General features: G+C 40.0%; 1 protein-coding gene across 4 annotated transcripts in view; it reads right to left on the bottom strand.

The window, feature by feature from the left end:
* Positions 1-24,821, bottom strand: part of LOC123500100 (guanine nucleotide exchange factor subunit Rich-like) — a 303,302-nt gene that overhangs the window by 42,854 nt on the left and 235,627 nt on the right. For all 4 annotated transcript variants that reach the window (XR_006673172.1, XM_045248758.1, XM_045248759.1 and 1 more), the window contains one exon: positions 12,964-13,135. Coding sequence is in view for 3 of the 4 variants with exons in the window: in XM_045248758.1 (XP_045104693.1) it covers positions 12,964-13,135 (172 nt within the window). In the remaining variant the exon portion in view is untranslated. The remainder of the gene's footprint in view (positions 1-12,963; positions 13,136-24,821) is intronic.

Raw genomic sequence — 24,821 nt, 5'->3', positions numbered from 1 at the left:
TGACTTCTTGTAGTCTAACTTTGAGTTATCAATCAAGGAACTAAGTACACTTGGCCCTAGTTTATCCAGCCTTCGTTAATCCAGATTTCGGTTAATTTGTACAGTGTCCAGATAATAATTTAATAATTTGAGTCCAGACATTCTCAACATTCTTGACCTTTTCCTTATCTCTAATTATTCTGCTTATGTTGTTACCCTATCTTCTCTGTTGCACTCCTCCGATCACAGCTTCATATCTGTAACTTGTCCTATTTCACCAATCCCTCCTCAGGATCTCCAAAAGCAGAGGTGCCTTTGGTGTTTCACATCCACCAGTTGAGGGAACCTGAGGAGGTATTATGCAGATTTTCCCTGGAATGATTACTGTTTTCGTGTCAGAGACCCATCTTGATGTTATACAACTTCCACCATTCACTGATAGTGGGCTTGCCAGGCCCATCTGTGCCCTTTATCAGTTGCTGCATGGTTCGCAGCTGGTAGTAGGCTTTAAATGTTTGCCATAATTATTATGAATATATCTGTGCTTGCAATAGACCCTTTAATATTCCATTTATTCATCTAATTAGTAATGCATGTAAGTAACATGTAATGCAGTTAAAAAAAAAAAAGGGGGGGAGGGGAAGAGATAACAGGCTCCAAGGGTGGTTAAGTTAAAGTTAGTACTGTGAGTGGCGGGGAGGTGTGGCATGGATGACATCATCACCCTGCTCCCCTGTGCTGGGCCCTCTCGGATGACATGAGCGATATTGTATCTGTGAATTTTTCTTACCCTATATCGAATCGAGGGTAGTAATTTTCAAATACCGTAAATGTGAATTTACCGGATAAAGAAGTACCATATCGTAACGAGGACTTACTGTAGTAGTAGTAGTAGTAGTAGTATATATATATAGTAATAGTATGCAAAAAGTAAGAAATTAGGTGAAAAATATAATTTTTTTGGTTTTGGGAGGTGGTTTGGAACGAATTATAATTTCTTCCATAAGAATACATGTATCTTGATGCTTTGGGGTAAGAACGTTTTGGAGTAGGAATAAAATTTTGAACAGATTAAGTTTGTATTCCAAGACACCACTGTACATGCTTGTTCTGATTTTACTGCACTATTTGAACAGATTAAGTTTGTATTCCAAGACACCACTGTACATGCTTGTTCTGATTTTACTGCACTAAGTTGTAGCATGGTCTATATGTAGATGATTGCTTACAAGTAGAGATGTAACGATACCAGAATTTTTACCAATACCGTCACCGATACCACAAAATTTTGGCCAATACCGATACTACAAGCACTATTGATACTGAAAACAATGCATAACAAACCAGTCTATATTAATGTTGCCCACAGTCGTATTTATGTTTTTTATTAAGTTTAATGCAATTATTATTATTATTACTTGGTTAGGTTGTAGGATAGTTGTGATGTTTGATTACACTAGGTTATATTTGGTTAGTTTACATAAGTTAGATTAATAATGTTAAGACAAATTAAAAGTTGTGAAAAATAACGAGGGTGATCACGAACAAACATTTACCCTGCAATCTAGATAGCACACTGTCCACATAAGGAAATAGCCAATCTTTATTAATTTATATGTACAGGGGATCCTCGAAATTTGACGGGGTTAAGGCGGTTTTTCATCAGTCGAATCAGTGTTTATTCGAATCGTGAAGCAACTTCTCCCATAAGATACTTAAAAATTAGGAGGGATAAGGACCAACCTCCATCCTAGACCCCACAAAACATCACTATAACATCTAAAAACACTAATTTAGACTAAATCAGTACTATTAAAGGCTTCATTTACAAATAAATACATTCAACCCATCCCTCTCTCTCTTGTACTCTATCAACTATTCTAGACTAGAAATTCAGTAAATTAGTTACACACAACCATCTTTTTCTACAACCAAATTGGCTATTTGATATCAATTTGTTGTCTTCAAGGAACTCGATCCATTGTTTCTTTATTATTCTTTCACACATCTTGCATATTACACTAGTTAGTGATACAGGTCTGTAATTTAAAGGTTCTTCCTTCCTTACACTCTTATATATGGAAACCACCTCAGCTCTTTTCCATTCTACTGGTACTGTTCCATTTTCTATTGAGCATTTTATGATGTTGTATATAGGACTTACTAGTTCTTCCCTACATTCTTTCAGTATTCTGCCTGAGACTTCATCTGGTCCCATTGCCTTCTCTTCATCCAGTTCCTTCATTAATTCTTTTATTTTAATCTTGGTTACTTTAAACTTTTTCATATAGATGGTCTCTCTATTACCCTGTGGCTTTTCAAATTTGGATTCCATAGTAAAGACCTCCTGAAATTTATTTTTTAATAGTTCTGCCATAATTTTTGGGCCTTCCACCATCCCGTTCTCTCCTTTTAACCTTTCTATTGTTTCTTTTGTGTGTATTTACCTAGTTGTAGTTTTACAGGGCCTGGGCATTATGCTTGTGTGGCCCCGTCTCCATATCTACACTTATCCAATTTTTCTTTAAAACTATGCACACTCGCTGCTGACACCACTTCCTCACTCAAATGGTTCCAAGTCTCAACACATCTTTGCAGGAAACTATATTTTTTAACATCTCTCAGATATCTTCCCTTCCTCAGTTTCTTACTATGCAATCTTGTGCTTCTAATGTCATATTCTTCTCTCAGGATTAGTTTCTCATTATCCACTTGATCCATTCCGTTATTCAATTTATAAACTTGTATCGGATCCCTCTCTCTCTTCTCTGTTCCAGGGTTGGTAGATCCATAGCTTTTAGTCTCTCCTCATATGTCATCCCTTTAAATTCTGGAACCATTCTTGTAGCCATTTTTTGTAGTCTCTACAGTTTCCTTATGTGTTTCTTTTTATGGGGGATCCACACAACTCCTGCATATTCCAATTTAGGTCTTATTTTAGTACTTATCAATTTCTTCATCATTTCTTTGTCCATATAGTGAAATGCTAATCCAATATTCCTTAGCAAATTATATGTCTCTCTGGAAATTTTATCAATATGGCTTACCAGTTGATTGTTTTCTTTCATCTTCACTCCAAAGTCCTTTTCCTTTTTTACTTTTTCTAGTTCTACTCCATCTCCCATCTTATAGATTCCCACGGGTTGTCTTTCACTTTTTCCCATTTCCATGACATGGTTTTTGTCCACATTGAATTCCATCTCCCATTTTTTACTCCATTTCCAGATCTTGTTTAAGTCTTCCTGCAATATTTCACAATCCTCTTTTTGTTTTATGACTCTGCACAGTTTCGCATCGTCCGCAAACAGATTTATGTAGCTGTTTACTCCCTCTGGCATGTCGTTTATACATATGAGAAAAAGTATTGGCGCCAATACTGACCCCTGTGGCACTCCGCTGTCTACTGCTCTCCACTTGGACTTCATATCTTTAACTAGCATCCTTATTTCTCTCCCCCTCAAATAATTTTCCATCCATCTCAATGTGCTTCCTTTTAAGCCACCCTTCTCCTCTAACTTCCATAGTAATCTTTCGTGTGGCACTTTATCAAACGACTTTTTTAAATCTAAATAAAAACAATCCATCCATCCCTCTCTCTCTTGTACTTTATCAACTATTCTAGAGTAGAAACTCAATAAAATTGTTACACACGACCGACCTTTTCTAAAACCAAATTGGCTATTTGATAATAATTGATTGCCTTCAAGAAACTCAATCCATTGTTTCTTTATTACTCTTTCACACATCTTGCATATTACACTAGTTAGTGATACCAGTCTGTAATTTAAAGGTTCTTCCTTCCTTCCACTCTTATATATGGGAACCACCCCAGCTCTTTTCCATTCTACTGGTACTGTTCCATTTTCTATTGAGCATTTTGGTTTGAGAGTTTGGTGTAGCTGCGGTGGCGAGTGGACGTGTTGTGTGTGCGCTCCATTTTTGGCTGTGGTTTTTATAGTTAGCGAGTGGTGTTTGTGCTTGGTGTCTGTGTGTGGTGCTTTTGAGTGTTAGTGAAGTGAAAGTGTGTACTGCAAGTGTTAGATTAGAGTGAAATAGTGGTTAGAATCAGTGTTTGTGAGTTAAAAGTATTTTGGTAGAGCGAGGAGACTAGGCTTGTAACCGTCAAGTTGACCTCACTTAGGCCCCCCCCACCACCGCGGTTCCCCCACCCCGCCGTCACCAAGTATTTTTATTTGTTTGTGAGTTAACAGATTGTAAATTAGTATGGCGGTAGCTACTGAGGTATATCAGAGTGTGATTGAGTGCGTGTAAGAGAGTGTTGAGGTGAAAGAGAGTGTTGAGATGGGATTGGGAGGGTTTGTTGTGTGTGAGATGTGAAGGCATGACAGGAAGGTCGTTGACTTTTCTGAGTGTATGGTGTGTAGGCTCAAGAGCGAGAATTTAGTTCTTTCTCTTGAGCTCCGAGAATTGCGAGAGGAAATGAGAAAGCTAAGTGAGGGGAAAAGTGCGAACGAAGTTCTCATCTTTGAGTTGAAGGAGGAGGTTAAGAGGCTTGGGGAGGCACTGGAAAAAATTAGGCAGGAGATCAGTGTTAGGCCGAAGGTTGGACCTTCTGAGGGCGACAGGGTGGCTTGGCCCTCTGTCGGGAAGAGCAGAGTGGGAAAGAGGGAGCAGGCGAGCCAGACTGGGAAAGATAGTAGTCAGGATGGGCAGAGATGGCAGGTTGCAAGGGGAAGGAAAGCGGAGGCAGTTAGGGAGGATAGGACTAAACCTGTTGAGTGTGAAAATAGGTTCGGTTTGTTGGAGGGGGAGGGAGAGAGTGAGAGTGAGAGTGGAGTGAATGAAGTGGTTGTGGTGAGTGAAAGGAGAAAGAAGGGGGTAGAGGAGAGGAGGAGGAGGAGGGTTGTGCCTAGCACACCTCAGGTGTGTGTGGTGGGTGACTCTCAGGTTAGGTATTTAGATAGCACTTTCTGTGGGAAAGACAGGGATAGGAGGACGAACGTGTGTATGCCTGGTGCAGGTGTGAAGGCAGTGAGTGAGGAGGTGCAGAAGAGGGTTGGGGGGATGGAGAGGGAGGGTGTAGTAGTTTTGCACGTAGGTGGGAACGATGTTAGAGCAGGTGGGTTGAAGGAGTTAGTGGCAAGATTTTGGGAAATGTTAGGCAAGATAAGGGAGAGTGGTAGGAGGTGTGTAGTGTCAGGAATCTTGCCTCGTGTGTATGTTACCAGGGAATGGTTGTCTAGAGCCATTGGTGTGAATGATCAGGTAAAAGGGATGTGTAAGGATGTGGGTGTCAGCTTTGTGGATGTATGGGATAGGTTCTATGGACGAAGGGATTTGTATGCTAAGGATGGTGTGCATCTGAGTAGGAAGGGTGTGGATGTGCTGAGTGGATGTCTGGAGGGGGGAGTTGGGATGGAGTGTAGAGGGTGAGGTAGCAAATGCATTCCAGAAGAAAGATGTTAGACATAAATTAGATAGGATAAACAGAGATAGTGAAAAGATTAGGAAAGATTTCCAGGTGCAAATAGGAGAGAATAAGATTAGGATTCCAAATAAGGAGACAGCATCTAGGAATGTAGCAGGACTTAAATGTTTTTATGTAAATGCCAGGAGTCTTAGGAACAAGAAGGACGAGTTATCTAGTTATATAGTTGAGGAGGACTTAGATGTTGTATATGTCACAGAGGCATGGGTAAATGAGGAAAAGTTTAGGAAAATAGGAAAGAATATGAAGTAGATGGATACATTATGTATTTACACCAGAGAATTGGTAGGATAGGTGGAGGAGTAGTTATTTATGTAAAAATCCTTCATTTCCAGTCAGGTTAATGGTATTAAGGTAGATAACAGAGTAGAGTCCTTATGGCTGGATGTTAGAGTAAACAAAAGTAAGGTTATTAGAGTAGGAGCTTTTTATAGACCACCTAACCAGTCAGCAGAGGTAGACAACTTTATGGTAGATGAGATAAATAGGGGGTGTACTAGTCAGACAATTATCTTAGGGATTTTAATCTTAAGTCAGTAAACTGGGAGAGGATGGTAGGAGATGCTAGTGAAAATAAGTTTATGGAAAGTTTTCAGGATAACTATTTAGTGCAGATGGTAGATAAACCTACTAAGGGGAGGAAGGTTTTAGACATAGTACTAACAAATATTGAGCATTGTTTAAAGGAAGTTGAGGTAGGAGAGACTTTAGCAAACAGTGACCATCATATAATTAGATTTATCATTAATTCCAGTAGGGATAATATAGTGAATAAGACTAGAGTCCCAAACTATCAGAAAGGCAATTATGGTAGGTTACGTCCGTTATTAGGAGAGGTAAACTGGGAAGATAGTTTTGGAAATAAAACTGCACAGGAGATGTGGGATATTTTTAAGGTTGTAGTAAAGGGTATAGTGATGCAGTGTATCCCTTACAAAGATATAAGGCAGAGAAACAGGAAGCCATTATGGTGGACTCATGAGATAGGTAGCCAGATCAGAGAGAAGAAGAGGGCATACAGAGAGTTGCAGAAAAGTGGGAAGATGTAGATTTGATTAGGTACAGACAGGTCAGAGATGATTTGAGTAAGGTTATAAAAAAAGTAAAAGGCAGGCAGAGATAAAACTAGCTAGAGCTGGGAGTAAAGATCCCAAAAAATTATATAGTTATTACAAGGTCAGTGATAAAAGAAATAAGGATAGGATTGGACCACTCAGAAAAGATGGTGTAGTAGTGGATCAAAATGAAGACATAGTAGTATTATTGAATGAACAATTTTCTTCAGTATTTACTAGGGAAAGAATAGGAAATCTTGTTACAAACAGTGCGATGAGTAGTTTAAGAGCTTTAGAAAATATTGATATAAAACCGGGAATTATTAGGAAATTTATTCTTGAACTAGACGATAGGAAAGCTAGTGGTCCTGATGAGCTACATGCCAGAGTACTTAGGGAGGGTGTAGACAGTATTTCTGAAGCACTTAAGTTAATCTTTGAAAGATCACTTAGGTTTGCTGAGATACCTCAGGACTGGAAGTTAGCTAATGTTACTCCAATATTTAAAAAGGTAGGAAGGATGATGCGAATAATTATAGACCGATCAGTTTAACTAGTATAGTATGTAAGATACTAGAGAAAATCATTAAGGGTAGTATTTGGGAGCATTTAAATGAGAATAGATTAATTAGAGATACCCAACATGGCTTTAGATCAGGGAGGTCCTGTTTTACAAATTTGCTCGATATCTTAGAATATATTACCAAGGAGTTAGATGATGGAAATAGCATAGATGTTATATATCTAGATTTTAGCAAGGCGTTTGATAAGGTACCGCATAGGAGGCTAGTGTACAAATTGAGACTACATGGGATAGGGGTAGGTTAGTTGATTGGATTAGTGAATGGCTTTCTGATAGGAAACAGAGAGTAGTATTAAATGGGGCAATGTCTGAGTGGAAGGAAGTGGTTAGTGGGGTACCCCAAGGATCAGTGCTAGGACCTCTTCTTTTCTTGGTGTACATTAACGATCTAGATATAGGAATTAGTAGCAAAGTATCAAAGTTTGCAGATGATACTAAGATAGCATGTGCAGTACACGGTGAAAAAGACAATTACAGAATACAATGAGACCTGGGCAGGCTGATAGCATGGGCAGACAGGTGGCAGATGGAGTTTAATTCTAAAAAGTGTCAGGTTATGCATTTAGGTAAAGAAAACACAAACTTTAGCTATGAGATGGAGGGATGTTGGCTAGAGGCAGTAGAGGAAGGAAAGGATTTAGGAGTATTGATAGACAGGACTATGAAATTTTCAAAGCAATGTTTAGAAGCAAGAAATAGGGCAAATAGGATCCTGGGTTTTATAAATAGAAATGTTAGTTATCAAAGTAAGGAAGTGGTGCATAGCTTATATAATTCCTATGTTAGGCCCCATTTAGAGTATTGCATACAGGCCTGGTCACCCCACTATAGGCAGGATATCAACATGTTAGAAGCAGTTCAGAGAAGAGCAATTAGGATGATACCAGCATTAAAGTGCCCGGAGTATAGAGATAGATTAAAGGAATTAAACATGTTTTCATTTGAGAGGAGATGTGTAAGAGGGGATATGATAAAGTTATTTAAAATGTTCTCAGATACAAACTACATAGATGTGAGATCTTTCTTTACCTTAGAGGAGGGAAGTAGGACTAGAAATCATGGCAGGAAGATTAGAAAGCAAGGCTGCAGGTTAGATATAAGAAAATATTTCTTTAGTCATAGGGTGGTAGACTTCTGGAATGCATTGCCAGAGAGGGTTGTAAATAGCACTAGTTTGACAATGTTTAAAAACAGATTAGATAAGCACTTAAATTTATTAGATTTATAATTATGTATAGCAGTGCATGATAGTTTTTATAAGAAATTTACTATAGTTAAACAAGACATGATCCCCATGTATGGGGACCACAAATTGTAGAGGATTTCACTGCAGGACTTAGCCCTGTTAATGGGCCAAATATTTAGAATTAGTATATAATGTATTGTGTACTTGTAAGTGTATCTTTAAGTACTGATGACGAGGTCGCTGTGCGACTGATACAGGATAACCTAGATGGGCCCTGGTGGCCCTTTGTTATCCTATTATTTATGTTATATGTTATGTTATGTTATGATGTTGTACATATAGGTCTTGCTAGTTCTTCTCTACATTCTTTAATATTTTGCCTGAGACTTCATCCGGTCCCATTGCCTTCTCCTCTTCTAATTCCGTCATCAACTTTTTTATTTCAAGCTTGGTTACTTTAATCTCCTTCATATGGACAGTCTCTCTATTACTCTGTGGTCTTTCAAATTTGGATTCCTGAGTAAAGACCTCCTGAAATTTACTATTTCACAGTTCTGCCATACTTTTCGGGTCTTCCACCATCCCGTTCTCTCCTTTTAACCTTTCTATTGTTTCTTTTTGCCTTATTTTTCCATTTATGAATCTCTTGTACAATTTCGGTTGTTCCTTACATTTTTCGACAATGTCCTCTTCATAGTTCCTTTCTTCTTCCTTTCTCACCTTAGCATATTCATTTCTTGCTGTTTTGAAGTTTTCCTTATTTTCTGGATTTCTGTTTCTTCTTCACCTTTTCCATGCTCCATCTCTTTTCTCCTTTGCCCTAGCACACCTTGCATTAAACCAATCCTTCTTTCCTTCTTCTTTAGGTCTATATTTCGAGACATATTCCCTAACTCCTGTTTTGTATATTTCCAAAAATAAGTTAAACTTCTCTTGCACCGTCTCTGAGTTTTCCAGCTCCTCCCAGTTTACGTTTTTAAAACAGCTCTTGAGGTTCTCAATATCAGCCAATATCAGCCCTTCTGTAATTTAATCGGTCTCCTTTGTATGATTCGTCTCTATTTTCCTTTCCCTCTTTTATATCCATTTCTAATATTACATGGTCACTCTTTCCCAATGGGCACTTATGTATATCTAATATCATCGTTCATTTTTTTTTTTTTTCGGAAAGGCTTATAGCGCCTGTACGCACACTTGAAGAGTGTATTGGAAGCGCTGTTCAGCTTCCGCCCATTAGTGGCGCAGGCAATTTTATTTATAGTGGTACCCATATTAGGCCCATATCACCGCCCAAGCTCATCTTGAGTGTAACCTCCTAGAACCTGGGTATCATGGTGATATGTAGGTAACTTTAAACCACTCGATAAATGGCAAAGTGTTTTAAGGCTGTACGTGGTGGGATTCGAACCTACGGGTAGATGTCTGCCCGATCCCACACTCACCACCTTATCCACTATGCCACTGCCTCCCCTTGTAAAAACTAGGTCTAATCTCGCCGGCTCATCGTTTCCTCTGAATCTTGTGTTTTCCTTTACTTTTTGGATCATCATATTATCTATCATTAGGTTCAGAAATCTATCTCCCCAGGCTTCTTTCCCCATACCACTTTCATAATTTTCCCAGTCCACCTCTTTACAGTTGAAATCTCCTACTAATATAACTTTTCTCCTTTCTTTAATGATTCTTGTAAGACTCTTTATTGTGTCATTTATCATGTCTTTATATTCTTGATTGGTCCATGAATTTGTTTTTGGTGGCACATATGTTCCAATGATTGTTAACTCCTTTTTATTAATATGTATCTTAATATACAGTATTTCTGATATTCCTTCCCCAAACTCCACTTGATTTACCACCATCTCTTTCCTTAACATCATCATGACTCCTCCTCCTCTTTTGCTCACTCTGTTCTCCTCCATATATCATACTTTTTATCTATGTCTATTTTTATTGCCTCATTGAACTTTGTTTCCATTTGGCATACAATATCTGGTTCTTCTTTCTTTATGTAATCTCTTAATTCTAATTTACTTGATAAAACCCCATGTATGTTCATATACATAATTTTTAATCTCTTGTTCTTATCATTTTTAGTTAAACTTGCTCCATTTTTTTTCTCTTCCTTCTTTAATATACCATTTCCTTATCCTGTCTCCTATAATTCTCTAAAAAAATGCCTTCTTCTCCTTCTCTGACCTTTCATTATTTTTTTCTCTTGCTTCTGCCACCAGTTCATTGTGTCTCTTCCTTTCCTCCTCGTTTCTACTTTTCTTTATATATGTATATCTTTGTAACCTTCTATTTCTCTGAGTCTTGTTGTTCTATATAGTATTTCTTCTGTTGCTGCTTGTGATTTTAGTAGTATCTTAATTGGTCTCACTGTTCCTTCTTGATATGGTCCCATTCTATGGATTTCTTCTACTTCCTCCTCTAAGTTTTGTCTATCCTCATTATTTAGATATTTTAGATAAGCTTGGTGCCTGTCATCACTCATCCACAAAATCTTAACCACCTCTAGACAGCACACCAATGCTACACCTGTAAATCCCATAATTACTTGAAAAAGAAAAAAAATGTAAAGACAATGATAGATGAGCTCAATTCGGCATCATATCTGAGCAGGAGGAAGACAAAAATAGAACAGACAAAAAAGACCTTGAGTATGTGAATAATCATAACAACCATCATAATATGAAGTTTTAAAGTATTATTTATGTACATTTATTTTGATAATGAAAGGAAGCAACAAATCTTGACATTAAGAGCTTAACCTGGTAGGTGGATGGTTTAGTGTTTGGTGGGTGTGTTGGGTTTATGGATGGAACAGTGTGGGTGGGTGGGATTAATGGGTAGGAGATGGCTGGATGGATGAGTGGGTGGGACTGTAGGTTGTGTGTGGTGGGTAGGTAGATATGAGCCAGTAGATAAATGGTTAGTAGGGTTTTGGCTGTTGATGGATGAATGTGAGTGGATAAATATAATTGAGTGGTTCAGTAAGTAGTAGATGGGTTGATGAAATTTAGATAGGTGTGTGTGGATCCATATTCCATATGCTGCCTCCATGAAGTCTGTCCAGAGGTCTGAGGCTAGAGATTTTGGGACCAAATGGTTTGGGTAGCAAGTGTCTTGAGTATCAAACCTCCTGAGGCCTATTTCAATTCAAGCCAATCTATTCCTGAGGATCACCAGACTCGAAGCCTCTATGACCCAAGTATCATTTGCCACAGTACCAAATGACTAGCTACCCTGATGGTGCAGGATTGTTTTTTGTCTGATGGCCTAATAAAACTCATTATTCTAACTCAAAGATCAGACAGTGAATTTCCAAGTTTATCTTGTGATCCTTTATAATAACCAGACCAACTCTTCCACTTCCACTGGTAACAAAATATTTCAGCAAGATGGCACTGCTATTCACAGTGTAGAGGTGAATGAATACAGGCAACCCTAGCTTAACGAATGGGTTATGTTCCTAAAAAAAACGTTCGTTAAGCGAATTTTCGTTAAGTGAACCAATTATAACAAGTTTGACCCCTGACTTGAACTTCCATTGAGAGTAAACAAAGCGAGAGTGCATCTTATTACAGTAAAAGGTTTAATGAAAGTAAAAATTATGAAGTTTAACATTTAAGCAGTTTAATTTAAAACTAAGTCATTATAATGTACACTAATGTATGTATGTAAGTAACTTTATAATGTTGATTATCTTAAATTTATGATGGGAGGGAGAGTGGAGTGGGAAATATGCTAGCTGGCAACCTGTGGAATGTAAACAAAGGGTGCATCATTGCACTGCATACAAAACTTATGTACCATATTTCCACAAGGCTTTCCATTTTATCCATTACAGTCTCGAGTGTAGGTAGTTCTTTTAGCTTGTAAGGAAGATACGGTCTCACCAGCCTTCTTAATAAAGTCTGCTGACTTGAAAATAGTAGAGACAGCAGATGGAGTCAAGCCATGGTGGCGAGCAATGTTATTAGTTTTCTCGCCTCTCTTGTGTCTGTGAATAATATCCAGCTTCACTTCGAGAGTAAGAGACTTCTTGGTATTCTTAGCAACGCTAGGCGACATTGCAGAGCTGGTTGCAGGGCGTTTTGGTGGCTTGTTGAGCGAGGGAAGACGAACTGTTGCTGGACACTGTTATTGTTTTGAACTAAGAGTGGGGAAGGGTAGGGGAGTGAGTGGTGCACGTGTTGTCCACGAGAGGCGCTGGTGTATTCAAAAGCCTGTCAACTTGCGTGATACGGTGGGGCTTTCAAACTTGGATAAAATTACCTGGATAAAATTTTGTTAAAGCGAGTTTGGTGTTCGCTAAATGAGCAGATGGTAGTAAAAGGAAACGTTTGTTATAGCGAAATTTCGTTGTGTGAACCTTCGTTAAGCGGGGCTTGCCTGTACTTTTAAAGCATGGAAACAGACTATAATCCATCACTAGTCACCCAACAGCTTTGATATAACACCTACTGAAAATATTTGGGCAACTCTGAAAGGTAACTTATGGAATAAAGATACTTCTATTTCTATGACTGACAAACTTAGAAGTACCCTAAGTGAGACATGAAAAGCAGGCAAGCTGAAAAGTGCCAAAAAACTGCAGACATATAGATAATTTCAAAGAAGTTTTTAAGTCCATAAAGACTTAGCTATAAACAATTACAAGATTTTAGTGAGTTTACTTATGTGTCACAATAAAATTTACATGTCTTACCTGCAGCAGGAGAATGGGGAAGGAGGAGTGCTTGATGGGGTATTATGTCTATGGGAGAGGGTAGGGCTGGTGGTGAGTGTGGCCCATGCTGGGGAGTGACAGTGTGAGTGTCTCCAGTAGCTTGACTCAAATATCCACTGTCTCCAATCTCTCCAGTATCCAGTGAAGCAATCTGTTAGGTGAAGAGTTCATCATTGCCTTCAATGGGTGAATCATGAAACATCAAAAGTTTTTGTTTAAAAACCTAACCCTACAAGGAAGGTAGTTGAAACAAGGCATCTCCTTTTTTCTGCTTCACACACAAACATTAATATACAGTAAACTGCACTTACATGTAGATATTGGATAAATCAGACACTTTCATGAATTCATTACCTAATAATTATTTATTTTACATTCTATCCTGAGTGTAATAGTAGGCATTTTCCGCCCTTTGATCAAGTAACTTTATGCCACTCGGCTTATATACTGGCTAAAATACCCCTGATAGCTCTTATATCGTCTGAGTCATTTGAGGATTTGTCCAAAGTCAGTAACAACGCAAAATGGGTGTGTATGCCACAGCAATGCCAACACCAAGATCAGTATTTACACAGTTGACTTAACAAGCAAGTGGCTGTATCTCCCTCAGCTCTGTAGCCTTATTGTTGTCTCTGTAACTATACAATGGCTTCTAAGGATAAGACTGTCTTCCACATGAGTTAGGAAGCTGAAGATATTGCTGGTGGCAGACAAAATGGCTGTTATACAGAACCATGAGAGAGGTGTGAGCCGTGTGTATTTACCTAGTTGTATTATACAGGGTATGAGTGGGGCTCAAAGTGTCCTGTCTCCATTTACCCAATTTTTTTTTTAAAGTTATGTACATTATGTGCTGTAACAACTTAATCTATCAATGCATTCCCCTTTTCCATCATTCTATGTGGAAAAGTGTATCTTCCAATATCCTTCACACATTGCCTCATCATAATCTTCTTTAGATGTCCTCTTGTCCTCCTAGCTTCTGTCACCAGAACCAGGTCTTCCTTGTCTATCTTTTCAATGCCAATGAACATCTTCCACATTGTAATTAGGTCTCCTCGTTCTCTTCTATCTTGTAAGGTTGGCAGTCCCATTTCCTTCAGCCATTCTTCATGTTAGGTCTTTTAGTTCTGGCACCATCTTTGTAGCTATCTTCTGAACCCGTTCTAATCTTCTTATATTTTTTTTTAAAGCTCAGTGACCACACCACTGCTACATATTCCAGCCTAGGACGTATCATGCTTGTGATAATTTTTTCATCTTATTTTTGTCCATGAATTGAAATGCCACACTTATATTAGTCAACATTTCATATGCTAATCTTTCAAATATCTTACTTATGTGTTTTTCAGGGTTCAGATTTTCCTGTACATTTGTTCCCAGATCTTTTTCTCCTTTAGTCTTCATTATTTGTTCCTCTCCAAGAGATAGTTCCATTCTAGTCTTCTCTTACTCTTTTCTAGTTCCATTACTTGACATTTCTTGGTGTTGAACTCCAATTTCCACTTTTTAATCCACTCGTCGATTTTGTTTATATCTTCCTACAACAGTAAATAGTCCTCCTGGGTTTTGATAACTCTTAGCAGCTTTGCATCATCAGCAAACAAATTAATTTAACTGTTTACCCCATTGTGAATGTCGTTTACATATACAGTGGTACCTCGACATACGATTTTAATTCGTACTGTGACGATCGTTGTATATAAAAAAATCGCATATCAAATAAATTCTTCCCATAGAAATTAATGGAAATAGAATTCATTTGTTCTTGTGATATGAATTTACTCCCCTCCCCCCAAAAATTAACATGCTTCAACCCTTAAAGTACGGGGGGTTGATTTACTTTCCGTCTGTTACAACGGGGAAAAATCACACCTGTCAAAAATGCTAAAAATATTTTTTCCATATAAAAACATTTTTCTTTGTGTTATTCTGAGTACAACAATATAACTTTTAACATGTTATGGCCTCTGAGAGCAAAGTTATTGCATATAAAAAAATTCATGGCAGAATCCACCGCTAAGAAATACCCCCCAAGCTCCGATAACACTGGACGCCCACTCTCTCTCTCTCTCTCCTTTTGGGCATTTCAATTTGATGTAAAAGTAGGAACTTTTGCACTTTCATGTCAAGAAAATGCGAACCCAGATATATGAAATGAAGTGTAAAACAGGAAAAGAAAAAGAAACCACATATTACAAGTATTGTGGATTTCTATAATAATTGGAATCTGCCAACTCTTATTAGCAATGGGATTCACGTGACTTGGCCGACAAGCACAGTCCTGTAGAGGCAACCAGGGGTGACACACACCAACGCATTGCTGTGGGGGAATATGCTACGTGAGGAGGTTTATGAATGTCGCTGTGAGGGTTGGTCTGTCTCCCAGATCATTTTCAGAATCACTACAAGAGTCTTCACTTTCTTCTGTCTCAATAAAAAAAATTCCTATCTTCATTTTCATCATTCCTCAATGTCAATACCAAGTAACACTGACATAACATCACTCAGAGAACTGTTTCCTCCCTCTGGGTCACGGGAGTTGCCAGATGTCGCCTCGAAATGGGAAAAGATGACGTATTGTGAGGGAACATATGTCTCAAGGCTCAAGCAGGCGAGCGAGAAAAGATGCCAGATACCTCCACTTGCCCCAGGACCAATAGTGAGGGGGAGAGATTCAAACGTTTAGCGCAGAAAAATCATGATTACCAGTACGATCCCTGCCTCTCTGCATGCGATGCTACAATCGTACATATATGATCACCATACGAGGGTTAATTATCAACGAAATATAGATTTAATATAAGATAAATACAATGTTTATTGTATGCATGATATATATTGCCCAAAATAACAAATTAACCCGCAAAACTCAGGACACATCGATAGACGTTCATCACACAAGACTCGGGGCACGTCGACAGACGTTTAGGCTTTTTACGGCTATATTTTGGCAATTTTCTTCCTGTTTTCTTTGCTTGTGAGCTGGTAACACTCATCAGGAGTAAACATATGCTCTACGTCACTGTGTCACCAACAATGAATGGTAGGAGTGACAGTGATTTCACTGTCTCTGATTCCGCCACCTCTCCCGCACGCCTTACTTCTATACCTCGGGGAGACAACTTTTGAATGAGTGGTATCAGAACAGGTGACAGGAGAGAGAGAGAGAGAGAGAGAGAGAGAGAGAGAGAGAGAGAGAGAGAGAGAGAGAGAGAGAGAGAGAGAGAGAGAGAGAGAATACAAGGGGCCTGTTTTCACTAGCTCTAGCCAAGGCCGCCGAACCCGATCGGACGCAAGGCCATGTACACCTATGATACCACCTCATTCAACCTGTGATATTTTGGTAACCATGACATCTACAGACTACTGGTTTTTTGCATTGCAAAGAGGAAGAGTTGCTTGTGGGCAGAACACCATTTGTACTCACTCGTTTATTGAATTTCTATGTGTAATGAGTATGTGAATACAGGCTATTTTGTTTCACGCCAAACTTTTACTTTTGGGACCCATGATCTTGAGTTCACAAAACTTAAGAAAAAATACACACTGCCGAGGAGCACAGACACGTACATGCACAAAGGATGAACAACAATACATAACGCGGGCTGAATGTTCGGGTTGATGTGGGTAGCCAAGTGATCACTGCGCCACCTACCGATGGCTATTCGTATCTTAAAAATATTGTTGTACTTCAAGGCGTAAATTATATTAAATTTTTCGTCGTATATCAAAAAAATTGTATGTTGTTGTCGGGTTGATGCGGGTAGCCAAGTGATCACTGCGCCACCTACCGATGGCTATTCGTATCCTAAAAATATCGTCGTACTTCAAGGCGTAAATTATATTAAATTTTTCGTCGTATATCAAAAAAATTGTATGTTGGGGCGATCGCATCTCAAAGTATTACTGTATATGGAACAAAATGTGGGCTACCACTGACCCTTGTGGCACTCTGCTTGTTACTTTACCCCAAGATGAGTATGTAACTCTGATCACAGTTCTTATCTCCCTATCCTTCAAATAATCTCTTGTCCATTCTAGCAAAGTTCCTTGCAGTCCTCCTATTTTCTCTAATTTCGAAAGTAGTCTTCCATGAGGGACTTTATCAAAAGCCCTTTTTAATGTCTAGGTATACTGTGTCCACCCATCCGTCTCTGTTTTCCAGTCCTGTAATAACTCATGAGTAGAAGCTTAATAAGTTTGATACACATGACCTCCCTGTCCTGAACCCAAATTGTCTGTTCGATATGACTTGTTCCTCTTCTAGATATTTAACCCATTTTCTTTGATAATTATTTCACACAATTTCCCCAAAACACTTGTAAATGACACCAGTCTATAATTTAATGGCTCAATTGCCTTTCCTCCTTTAAATATCAGTATTACATTGGCTCTCTTCCATTCTAGTGGAATGTTTCCTTCATTTATTGAGCTTGTAATTATTTCCCAAATTGGATCCAGTAGTTGCTCTTTACATTCTTTTAACACCCAGCCCAGATGAGTAGATTTTATCCAAGTAAGGAGTGAGTGCCCTCTAAGTCCCATAGCTCAGTCCCCTTCTTTTTCTGCTGTCATTGCCTCCTTTTCTGCCCTTTCTTTGGCAGCCAGGGTCTTTTACCCACAGGGATAACAGTGTCCCTTTCCAAGGCTGACCTAGCTGGTTGGGGTGTGGCTTGCAACCCCTCCTAGTAAAAAAGTCCTCAGCCACTACCAGAGTTAGAGGTAGAGGTCGGGGTCGCGATCGAGGCTCAAGGCGTGGGCGAGCCTCTTGCCATGATCCCAATCCGGTTCAGCTGGGGGGGTCTGACCATGCATGCACCTCAGGTGCCAGGGCATCAGAGGGGCTTGCCTACCTGTATGACGGATGCAGGGGAAAGCTAGCGAGATACCTGTGTCTTGAGAGGGACAAGATGATCCCCTCGTCCTATTTTTAACTGGAGGTGCTGGTGGGCTGCAGATGTGGCACCTGCCCATTGGACCATTCCTGGGATAAATCTTCAGAGGGTTCTACATGTAGGCTCCTGGAACATCCTGAGCCTCTCAGAGGATCATTGACTACCTCATCTATCGGATGAGCTCAGTAGGCTGAGGGTGCATATGGTGGGACTCTGAGACAAGGAGACCTGGCAGTGGCAAGACCAGTAGCAAGGGTTTTACCTACTATTGGTCCTGCATGAGCAATGGTTACCATGTCAAGGGAGTAGGCACAAGCATTTCCAGTAGACTGCAGCCGTCCGTTGTAGAGGTTACTCTGGTTGAGTCCAGGCTTCATGTCTGTTGTTGCAGTATACGCTCCTATCGAGGTGTGTGAAACTGAAGAGAAGGAGACGCTCCACGCAGAACTCGACTCTGTATTGAACTACTGTTCCTGTCGTGATGAACTTATTATCTTGGGCGACTTTAATTCTGTCACTGGCACTGAGAGAGCCTGCTACAAGTTATGTGTTGGTCCCCATGGCTCTGGTACCAGGAACAGCAACAGCTCTTTCCTTCTGAATCTTTCAAGATCCAGAAGGTTGAGAATTGCAGGTTCTTGGTATCAGAGACCAGGGCTGCACCGCTGGACATGGTATAGCAATGCCAGAGGGGTAGCGAAGGAGATCAACCATATACTTGTTAGTACTTGTTGGAGGATCCTTCAGAACTACAGGGGTTTTGGGAGTGCTGAGTTCTCTATGACTGATCACAGGGTTGTTGTTGCTACACTCAAGCTGCATGTCAAGTCCAGAAAGCCTCCAAGATGTGACCACACTCTGTTTCATCTTGAGAAACTGAAGGACATGCATGACATGTGCCCAGGAGTATACAGTGATGTCTCCAATTGGTTTGGAGTGCTCGACACAATCGAGAACCCAGTAGAGCTATGGGATACCTTCAAACATGAGACTCTTGAGGCTGCCAAGGAATGCATTGAGGAGCATCCAAGGTCACGGAGTTGCTTCACCTTGGTAGAAACACTGGACAGTATTGAGGAGAGTCATGCTGCCATACTTGCTGGGAACCACGACCAGTACAGGACTCTGTCATGTAGGACTAGAGCTCTCCTGAGGAGAGACAAGGAGAGGTATGTCAGGGGTCTCGCTGAGGATGTAAAGCGTCATCTAAATGCTAATGACCTCCAACCTGCCTATCGAGACTTGAAGAAACTCCGCTCCAAGTCCACATCTCAGGCGAGCGCTATCCGAACAGCAGATGGTCGCCTCGTATCAGACGAAGATGGGCAGATGGCTTGTTGGGCTGAGTACTTTGAGCAGCTGTTCATGGTGGATCCTCCAAACAGACAGCTTCAAACTGCAGGGTTACAGATGCTGGATACTGATCCACCCATTGACGAAACTGCACCCTCCTTTGATGATGTCAAAAAAGGCTGTGGCAAAGTTGAGGGGTGGAAAGGCAGCTGGCATTTGTAGCATCAGTGCAGAGCTGCTCAAAGCGGGGGTTGAGGCCATGATGCGTGGGTTGCATGCTATCTTGACTACTGTATGGCATTCAGGTACCAATCCCCCTGACAGGAAAAAAGGGGTTGGTCATCCATATCTGGAAGGGGAAAGGGGACCATCAGGACAGCAACAACTACCGTGGTATAACACTACTCAGCGTACCAGGCAAGGTGCTTGTCCATTTGCTGTTGATGCGTATCTGCAGTCACCTGCTGAAACACCAGAGACCTGAACAGTCTGGGTTCATGCCCATTAAGTCAACAACTGACTGGATCCTAGCGCTTCACGTACTGGTGGAACGCCGACATTAGTTTCGACAGGGGATGCTTGCAGCCTATGTCGATCTCAAGAAAACGTTTGACTCAGTGCATCGAGAGACACTCTGGGATCTTCTGCATCAACGTGGGATTTCTGCAAGGATTATTGGTCTATTAACTGGCCTCTACTCCAGAACTTTGAGTGATGTGAAGTGTGGAGTGGGCATGTCCAGCTTCTTCCCTGTGAATACATGAGTGAGGTAGGGATGCGTGCTTGCTCTATCACTTTTCAACATTTGCATGGACTGGGTACTAGGCAGAGTTATAGACCAAAGTCATTGTGGAGTGTCTGTTGGCAATACTAAAATTACAGATCTTGCTTTTGCTGATGATGCAGTAATCTTTGCTGAGTCACTGGAGGTTCTGGTAATGGCTCTAGAGGCACTGCACGAGGAGGCAAAGCCCCTGGGACTCCAGGTTTCCTGGCTCAAGACCAAGGTTCAGTTGTTTTGAGGCTTACTGGATGAAACATTACAGTTTGTCCATGCGTGTGGCGAGGACGTTGAGATCTCAGAAAGTTTCATACACCTTGGTACTGTAGTGCGTAACGATGGTGGGTCGAGCCAGGAAGATGTACAGCAGATTGGCCTAGCTCACGGCGTATTGGACTCGCTCAACACGAGTATTTGGCATTGTCGGTACCTGTACAGAAGGACAAAGATTCGGATTTTCAAGTCACTGGTGATCCCTGTCTTACTCTATGGTTGTGAGACATGGACACTGAACACCGATCTGAAGAGGCACATTGATGTCTTTGGTATTAGATGCCTTCGCAGGATCATGGGTTACCAATGGTATGACTTTGTGTCAAATCAGTGATTGCTTCGTGAGACTGATTCGAGGCCAATTACGAGCATAGTCCATCAGTGCCAACTGAGACTATATGGGCATGTGGCACGCTACCCAGAAGCCAATCCTACACATTGGGTTGTCTCCGAAAGGGATAACTCAGATTGGAGGAGGCCAAGGGACATCCACAGAACTCATGGCTGCAGCAAACAGATGCCTCCTCCTGGGAGTTACTTGGCACAGGAAGGGAGCCTGCATGGAGACTCGTGAGGTGTGACCGTTTGGAGTGGCGCCATAGGGTAGGCAAGGCGACGCGCCCCACAGCATGTGCCCCCATGATTGATTGATTGATACACCATTTGGCCCCATTACTTTTCTGACATCCAACTTATCCAATAATCTTCCAATATCCTCCTTGTGCACTGCAATTTCCTGTAATCCTTGGCAATGCAATGTCCTATTAGTTTCTGTGAAATCTTCTTCTGCAGTGAACGTTTTGAAGCTCTCATTCATTATTCCACATATTTCCTTCTCTGTTTGGTATATCTTCCCTCCTTTAATTTTTTTCTATTGTTTCCTTGTCCTTCGTTTTTCCATTTCTAAACTAGTAGAAAAGTTTGGGTTTATCTTTGCTTTTATTCACCACATCTTTCTCAAAGTTCCTTTATTCCTTTCTCCTTACTCTAATATATTCATTTCTCACATCCCTTTACTGCCATCTATTCTTGTTATTTATCTGTCTTATGAGTTTCTTCCAAGCTTTATCTTTTGCCTTTTTATCTTCTATGCATCTAGCATTGTAACAAGTGTGTATTTTTTTCTTAACTCTATAAAAAGGTAGATATTTTTTTACTCATTCATTATATTTCTGTAAAAATATTTCATATTTCCCTTGTATTGTTCTTCCATACATAATGTTTCCACTCAATATCAGCAAAAAATCCTTAATTTTTCAAAATCTACTCTTGCATAATTTAATCTCTCTCCTTTGTAGTCATTTCTGTAACTTATCCCATCCTCCTTTGGTATTTGCATCTCTAATGTCACATGATCACTTCTTCCCATTGGACTAAAGTATAGTATGATTGGTGGTGGCTCTGGTTTCTTTGTGAATACTAGGTCAAGCAATGATGGTTCTTCTTTCCCCCTGTACCTTGTTGACTCTTCCACCCACTGATCCATTGTATTAACCATAGTCAACTGTAACACTTTCTCGCTCCACTGTCCAGCATTATCCATTACTTCTATCTCTCTCCAGTTTACTTTTTTACAGTTAAGTCTCCAACTAAAAATATTCTTGCATCTCTTCTTATCACGTTATCTAGGCACTTAACCATTTCTCTTTGCATATCTTTATGTTCTTCAGTTCCCCATATATTTGTCTTAGGTGGCACATATGTAACTATAATTTTTCTCTTCTTCAATTCCTATGTTCTGATTGTTACTCCTATTACTTCCACTTTGTCCTCTCCATATTGCACATCCTCCACACATATATTATCATGAACCATTATTAGCACTCCTCCTCCCCCTTTATCCTTCCTGTCTCTCCTCCAGCTATTATATCCCTTCTCTTTAAAGTTAACATGGATCTGCTCTGTTGGCTTTGTTTCAACAATGCACATTACATCCGGCTTTTTCTTTCAAATAATCAATAATCTCCAACATGCTGGATAACAACCCATCTATATTAGTATAAGTCACTCTTAATTTCTTCCCTCCTCCACGACCTATTTGTTCCATAGGTACCACTTCTTTAGTCTCATATCCAGAACCCTCAAGTAAAAATTCTTTTCCTCGATCTCTGTCCCTTTCTCATTTTTAACCTTAGCTTCATTTCTTAGCTCTTTCTCCTTTTCCCTCTCTTCTTCTTCTTCCTCAGCTTTATCCCGTTTCTATACGGGGTTGCTGTTCCTGGTCAGCCATTTCCAAACGCTTCAGTTTTCTTATTCGGCGCTATCCAGATCAATTCCTTTACTTCTTAGATCATCTTCTACACAATCTTTCCATCTTCTCTTTGGACTCCCCCTTCTTCTTCTACCTTCCACTCTCATATCGCAGATTCTATTTCCTAGGTATTGTCCATCTCTTCTTTTAACGTGACCATACCATTGAAGCCTCCGCTCCTGCACTTTCTTTGAAGCTTCTACCACCTTTGTCGTTCCTCTAATTCTTTCATTCCTGATCTTATCAAGTCTCGTTACTCTACACATCCACCTCAACATCTTCATTTCCGTAGCTACGTCCAGTTTTTTCTCCTGTGACTTTATTAATTAATAGGCCACGCTTCCGCACCATAAATCACTGCAGGTCTTACTACAGTTTTATGAACTTTGCCCTTCACTCTTGCGCTGATCTTTTTGTCGCATAACACTCCTGACACATTTTTCCAGTTTCTCCACCCAGATTGTATCCTATGATTTATTTCGGAATCGAGATTTCCGTCTGATGTTAAATGCAAACCGAGGTATTTAAAGTTATTAACCTTTTTCACATTTTCGCCCAGTAATGAAATATCTTCGATTTCCTCTTCTCCGTTAAAAACCATATACTCTGTTTTCTTTTGGCTGATCTTTAGCCCTCTATCCTCCATTTCTTTTCTCCACGTTTCTAATTTTTTTTCTATTCCTTCTCTGGTGGTATCGATTAGGATTATGTCGTCCACAAACAACATATCCCAAGGAGCTGGTGCGATGATATATTGGCCCAAAACATCCATTATTAAGTCAAAGATGTATGGACTTAGAGAAGACCCTTGATGTAATTTGACTGCAACGTAAAATTTTTGTCAGGCCAATGCCCGATCTTACTTGCGTCGTTGCCCCCTCATACATATCCTATACTAATCCAACATACTTCTTCGTTACATTCCTTTCTCTCAAACACCTCCATACTTCTCCTCTCGGCACCCTATCGTACGCTTTTTCCAAGACTTCTATAATCTTCCAAATCTAAAAGCGTTTTTTTGGCGTGTCTCCCTAGGGAATAACAGGCCTTCCACTGCTACCACATTTCACCCAGAATTTGAATGGCCAAGTGTGTGACCGGACCCATCTCTCATTTATCGCTCTCTCCCTTCCTCCCTCACCTCCACTCTCTCTCTCTCTCTCTCTCTCTCTCTCTCTCTCTCAGTGGCAATACTTCTATATGCCTATATCTAATTTCCATCCTTAAATTTGCACTGAGTGTGTGCGTGTGTGTGTATTTACCCTGTTGTAGTTTAACAGGACCTGGGCTTTATGCTTGTGTGGCCCCGTCTCCATATCTACACTTATCTAATTTTTCTTTAAAACTATGCACACTCGTTGCTGACACCACTTCCTCACTCAAACTGTTCCAAGTCTCAACACATCTTTGTGGGAAACTATATTTTCTAACATCTCTCAAACAGCTTCCCTTACTCATTTTCTTACTATGCAATCTTGTGCTTCAAATGTTATATTCTCTCCGGATTAGTTTCTCATTATCCACTTGATCCATTCCGTTAATCAATTTATAAACTTGTATCAGATCCCCTCTCTCTCTTCTCTGTTCCAGGGTTGGTAGATCCATAGCTTTTAGTCTCTCCTCATATGTCATTCCTTTAAATTCTGGAACCATTCTTGTAGCCATTTTTTGTTGTCTCTCCAATTTCCTTGTGTGTTTCTTTTTATGGGGGGTCCACACGACTTCTGCATATTCCAATCTCGGTCTTATTATAGTATTTATCAATTTCTTCATCATTTCTTTGTCCATGTAGTGAAATGCTAATCCAATATTCCTTAGCAAATTATATGTCTCTCTGAAAATTCTATCAATACGGCTTACCGGTTGATTGTTTTCTTCCATCGTCACTCCTAAGTCCATTTCCTTTTTAACTTTCTCCAGTTCTACTCCATCTCCTATCTTATAGATTCCCACTGATCGTCTTTCACTCTTTCCCATTTCCATGACTTGGCTTTTGTCCACATTGAATTCCATCTCCCATTTTTTTACTCTATTTCCAGATCTTGTTTAGGTCATTCTGCAGTATTTAAAAATCCTTTTTTTGTTTTATGTCTCTGCACAGTTTTGCATCGTCCGCAAACAGATTTATGTAGCTGTTTACTCCCTCTGGCATGTCATTTATATATATGAGAAAAAGTATTGGCGCCAATACTGACCCATGCGGCACTCCGCTGTCTACTGCTCTCTACTTGGACTTCATATCTTTAACTACTGTCCTTATTTCTCTCCCCTTCAAATAATTTTCCATCCATCTCAATGTGCTTCCTTTTAAGCCGTCACCTTTCTTCTCTAACTTCCACAG

This window comes from Portunus trituberculatus, chromosome 50 (assembly GCF_017591435.1).
Source record: "Portunus trituberculatus isolate SZX2019 chromosome 50, ASM1759143v1, whole genome shotgun sequence".
Classification (NCBI taxonomy): Eukaryota; Metazoa; Arthropoda; class Malacostraca; order Decapoda; family Portunidae; genus Portunus; species Portunus trituberculatus.
The sequence above is the reverse complement of the archived record's forward strand: the minus strand, read 5'-3'. Positions and strand labels throughout refer to the sequence as shown.